Genomic DNA, 5703 nt, shown 5'->3' with positions numbered 1-5703 from the left:
CTAGAAATGAAAAACAGTAACATTCATTAGATGTCCTCAGGAGAAAAAAATGTTTTCTTCAAATTCCACATTTGCCTTTACCTATGCTAGAAAATTCTGAGTAGCCATAAACTGCACTCTCCACCTGCTTTTCTGTTAAGCAGTAACTTTTAACCAGTGATTCTGCCCTGTAGCACATCTTGAGTAGAAATGAATCTCAGCTCCAACTCCCAGTAACTGCTGCCTCACTCAACCTCCTCTGCGAAAAAAGGCAGATAGAATTTATCACACACCCCATGACTCCTCACATGCACAAATCCAGCTTGGCAGAAAGATGTATTTTCACACACACACAGAGCCCTCTGCCTGCAGTGCTGCTCTGCACAGGCAGGCACTTCCACTCCAGGTGTTGCCCACCTCCTGCAAGGAGGAGCCACTGCCCCTCCAACCACAGCCCTGCACTGGGGCCCTTTGCTTCCTCACCGGAGGTTTTATTATATATATTTTGCCTAATTTTTTCTTCTGGAAACACGTTTCTTTCCTAGCATTGGAACAGAGGCTCTAACACATTACTCCTAGTTCACAGAATCAAGGTTTTTTATGGACTACCATCCCTCATCTATAGCTTAGAAAGGACATCAGCAGATCAATCTGCAACTTCCTTTATTGTTGCTAATGACAATATCTACCGGTACTCCACACTCTGGGGAACACAGAGCTAACCAGAAAATCCAAATGATCAGTTCACATTACATAAGTCAATGTTGTAATATGCAGCAGTTTAAATCAGTTATCTGAAACAAATTCATCTTATCAACCACCTTTACTGAGAAATAAATGTCCATGATCCCTCATTTTAAGCATGGATTTGATTCCAGGTCGTTACTAAGCAAAATGGGTTGGTCATGTCATTCTTAAAACTGCCTGTTCCAACGAGCTCAGGAAGCATCACTGAGACAGAATTTGGCAATCCATAGCTGCTACAGGGCAGCAGAGGAGCAGTGAAAGCAGCTTTCAATCCAACCAGCACCCTTCTCTTAGCACTCAACTGCTTGGCTGGACACACTTCCCTTCTGACACACAGGGAGAGGGAGAAATTAGAAACCTGTCTGTAAGAAATGAGCAAAGCAAAAACACTCCTCAATTCAAACCAGTGGTAATATGTGCGTGGAAGGGCCTGGAGTTTAGACTATCCCGAGGATGTCTTAGATCCAGGACCTTGGCTGTAGCTGCCTCTAAAATATTTCCAGTTCTGCAGGAGATACAGAGAGGCTCCTTAACCGGGTTCAAAGCATAGGTGAGGAGACAAAGTTTATCAGGTCACAAGGAATATTTTGGGAAAAATGCCACATAAGGAAATGTGAGGAGAAGGTAGAATATCTATACCTTCCATAAAAAAATGTCCATTCAGCTAAGTCTGATAAAGCTTCCTAACTCCAGGCTTCCTCTGCTTGCCTGTTGCCAATTTATGCATGTCTGAGTCCATTATAGTCCCAAGAACCAGACTCAGTCCCTCTCAGCCTCCTCTGGAGGCAAATGGATAGGGACATTATTCCCTAAAGAAGGGGAGGAGGGGAAATGAAAATCCAGGAGTTCTCAGGGGCTCTCTTGTTGCTGTTACAGTGCAGGAGCTTGGCACAGCAGAGGGACCTGGCTCACCTTACTGTATTGTAACAGTCCTCAATGGCATCAGCTGGAATTTGATCTACTGAGCATCTTGTGTTAAATTAGGGTGAGTGCTCTTGATCTGGGCTCTGTACCATGTGTTTTTCTGCATACAGAAACATACAGACTGCAACAGACTACTGAGGAAGTCAGAAAAGCAGAGCTCAAAGACAATGACTGGGCTGTCTGGTGCATCTAATGCTGAAATGCTACAAACAGAGTGAAAGTTGTTTCTAAGAGAGGAAAACCCTGTCTTCCCCCACTCTCATTTTCAGTGGTGGTGCCTGTAGTATATGGTAGAGATAATTCATGTTATATATGTGTATAAAATATTGTAGAATCTAAGGTATGTCTGTAATCACCCTGGCTGGGAGCAGAGTCTCATTTTTATTCAATTAGCTCCTGGACAACATTAAGATAATACCAAGTCTGTTAACATATGAAAGAAACCTTCCTGGGCCACGATTGCTAGTTTCCTTGGAATGTTTAAACCACTCACAAGGACCTGGGCACCTGGGCAGATTGCATCTACTGTACTCAAGCACAGCGTCACTCTGCTACATGCAAATACAGGCTCTGCCGAGGTGCTCAGACATCCGTCTGGACACCTGGACCTACCTTTGTCTATTCCTGCACATGTATGGATCCAGTTGTTCGATCATCCCTGCCTCAGGCAGAATAAACTGTATATAAGCTGGCTGCTTGAAGCATTCGGGGTGAACCACTGGGGAAATGCTGGTACTCTGTCAGTCGGATCTCGGTTCACCCAGCGCCTGCACCCGGGGCTGACGCTGTCTTGGCTGTGGTGGTCTTTCAAAATTCTAATTTTTGTTATCGATCTAATAAATCTTTGTTAAATTTTTTTATAAATTTGGCTACCAATTTGATCATTTATAACAGTGCCTGTGTCTCCCTTGGGGAGAGCTGACATTTTATTTTAGTGAGATAATTTAATGTGTCATACAAAACCCTGTGAGTCAGCAGCTGAGTGTGCAAGAGGGATGCTGACTGCTCTCTACAGGTTTGGCTGGTCCTCAGGGTGCATCTCCTTGCACTTGCCACATCCCAGCATTTCCTCTCCATGTCTGCCCACATCCCCCCTTCCTTCCAAAACATGGTACTCTGCCATAATGCTGAGTAGCCAGTTTTCCCAAAAGCCTTCATTTGGGAGGCAAAGAGCACTGAAAAGATTTCCAAGATCAGTGTTTCAAATACTGACCTTGGAAATACAATTTCTCTATGAATTTTATTTCATCCAGAAGTGAAAGCCCAACAGCCCACAGCAGAAGCATAAAATTTGTTTGAGAGGCAGAGAACAGCCATTCATTCATTGAATGTCCAAGGGGGATTAGATAAGGGAAAGTCTATGGGAGATGAGCTAAGCTTTGGCCCATTTGTTGGGACTAGCACCTCTGTTCTTGCAGAGAAGGCCATGGCATTCCCCTAAGTCTTGTGCCTTCTGCCAAAGCTACAGGTATTCTTAAACAAAAGCAGTTCTGTTCTTCAGCCGAACTTTTGAAAGGAATCAGATTTCAAATGCATCACCACAGCCACCTTAACACGGGGCACAAATGTTGCATTGTGCATGCAGCCCACTCTGCCAAGAACCCCTGACAGAGGGACCAAGGTTTGGAATAAAATAATAAATTAAGAAAAAAAGAATCCACAGAATCGACACACGCACGGAGCTGGACTGCAGCAGCTGGGGATCAAAGCATGCCGCAGGCTCTGACAGAGAGGACTTTGGAGGAGAGCAGTGCAGGGAGGGGGGCCAGGGACAGAAACCTGAGAAGCTCTTACTGCACAGAATTACAGAAGACCGTTGCAGACAAAAGAGGAGGCAAGTGCTCTCAGCCCCGGAAATTCCTGAAAGCCTGAGGGAACTCACCTGGCAGTTTGGACCAGGCTCTCCAGAGCCTGGATAAGAGCATCGCCATCATTCTTCAGGCTCTCCAAGTGCTTCTTGTTTGAAGTTATCTGGAACAAAAAGAAAGGACCTTTACCAAAGCAAAAGATTCTTCTCTGTCATTTTTGTGGGATAAGAGAGAAGGAAACAAGTTACAGCATTTATTACAATTGTAAATGGAATGTGACATTGAAGAGACTGATGAGAAAGTCCCTTTTACTGAATTTTTGGCAGAGAACATCTAAAATATCTTGGTTTAGTTAACAATATTCACTCACGTTCTGAGTCCCTGTATGTGTGCAAATTCACATACCACAGTCTGACAATCCTGATTTCATCCTTAGTACCAATGCAAATACAAGCCCCATTTAGTCTGAATCCCAGGGATATCTTGGGGAAACAGTTATTTTCATTTCTCACTTCAGGGAAAAAATAACCAAGCTTCTACCAGCCTTCAGATCAGGACATGTGAGGTTTCTCTGAGAGAAACCAGGTTAAAATCACTGCAAAGCTGGAAACTGCATATGGAAATTTTTCTCGCCCTTAATCAGTCATTAGGAGTGTTACCTGCACAGGACTGTCACCTACAGAGCAGGGGGTGGAGTGACCAAAGCTATTTGCCCTTTTGTGTCAAATGAATCCTGATTATAGCTGATTTTGCTGCTGGTGTGGTTTATTACATGAATCCACAAAGACTGGTTTATTGTTTCTCCATCCTTAAGTAGCACAACTACAGAGCTCCAAACAGCCACAAGTTTCCTGGTGGTTAAGCAGGTGAACAGGAAGATCACAGGGAACACAACATGAAGCCTCATGCACTGTAGCTTGAAGAGACACCGAATACTTGGCAACTTGCTGAAAAGCTCTTGTATCTCAAATAAATTACTAAAAAACTGGTTTGCGTGTCAGTTCCTGCTTGCAAAGGTAAATAAATCTTGGCTGAAGAGAAAGGAAAAGGGGAGGACCAAACCAGCTGATTATTTTGATACTGGAGGAGTTAACGCTAGAAATGATGACTTCTAATCCCAAAATCTGGCAAGGACTTGTAAGCTGTAGCATGCTGTGGCTGGCCCTATTTACCATTGATCCAGCATCTGGGCAGCACGCCTTCACATCTCCCTCTTAAATCACAACAGAAGCTGTATTTACAGCTGCCATCCCACCATAATTTATCAGCAGTGATTCTGCAGCAAGTGCGTCCCTACATCTATAATCGTAACATCCTGTAGTTAGCACTTACAGGGAACAGGGACCTGCCTGAAATAAACCAAAACATATCTTGTGTGTTGGAAAAAAAACAGTGATGCCATTACCTAAGCACAAATCATTGGTAAATCCTGATTACAGGTAGTTAAACCTTTTTACTCTCTTGAGGTTCATATCTGATTCTCTCAGTTTGTATTTCAGAAATCCAGTCTTCTCTATATGCTACCTACTAGACACAGAAAATGTTTTGGAATCTGGGTTCTGAATGTAAGAACACTACCATGTATAATAGGAGCAACACAGAGAGAAAAGTACTTTCACCACAAGACATTGCTTTCAGTTCCTAAAGAATGGTTATGCCTCAACCAAACACTTCCCTGCAACTCCTGCAGCTCACCAGTTACTGTCACATTCCTTGCGCTTTCCACATTCATGCCCTTTGTTTATCCTGTACACTTCAAAAAGCCAAGATGTCACAGGGAGGGAAGGTCACTAGGACTGAGTCTTGCTCCATAAAACCATCAGGTCAAATAAAGGTTACAGATATCCCTTACTCTACTACATCTTAACTTTTGGGTGCTGACATTTGTACAACCTTCACGGTCTCTTCACAAAACAGCCAATGACATCATACAGAGAACATTCAAAATATGCTCAACTATAAAAGAAGAAAGAGGTTTAATTCTAAAATTATCTATTTCAAGCAATAACTTAGTCCAACTGTGTCACAGGGTCTGACTACAAGCCTGCCCATGCTGCAGCATGCCTTGTGTCACTGTTAAGAACAAACACATTTCTGTGCATACAACGCATTTTAATAGAAAGGATTAAAATGGCTTTATATGCACAGAAATTGTAAAAGACTGAAACAGAAACACCCATGAGATCATCTCATCACCTCCCTGTTAGACTTCACTGTGCAGAGCAACTTTCAGCCACAAGCAATG

At 43.2% G+C, this 5703-nt stretch overlaps 1 protein-coding gene across 3 annotated transcripts in view; it reads right to left on the bottom strand.

Moving 5' to 3' along the window:
* The window catches only part of ULK4 (unc-51 like kinase 4), a 214152-nt gene that overhangs the window by 1894 nt on the left and 206555 nt on the right, over nucleotides 1-5703 (bottom strand). For all 3 annotated transcript variants that reach the window (XM_071429586.1, XM_071429588.1, XM_071429587.1), the window contains exon 36: nucleotides 3533-3621. In XM_071429586.1, coding sequence (XP_071285687.1) covers nucleotides 3533-3621 — 89 coding nt within the window. The remainder of the gene's footprint in view (nucleotides 1-3532; nucleotides 3622-5703) is intronic.

The sequence above is a fragment of the Agelaius tricolor genome, unplaced genomic scaffold (assembly GCF_023055355.1).
Source record: "Agelaius tricolor isolate 1412-34295 unplaced genomic scaffold, bAgeTri1.0.p SCAF_6, whole genome shotgun sequence".
NCBI classification, from domain to species: domain Eukaryota; kingdom Metazoa; phylum Chordata; class Aves; order Passeriformes; family Icteridae; genus Agelaius; species Agelaius tricolor.
The sequence above is the reverse complement of the archived record's forward strand: the minus strand, read 5'-3'. Positions and strand labels throughout refer to the sequence as shown.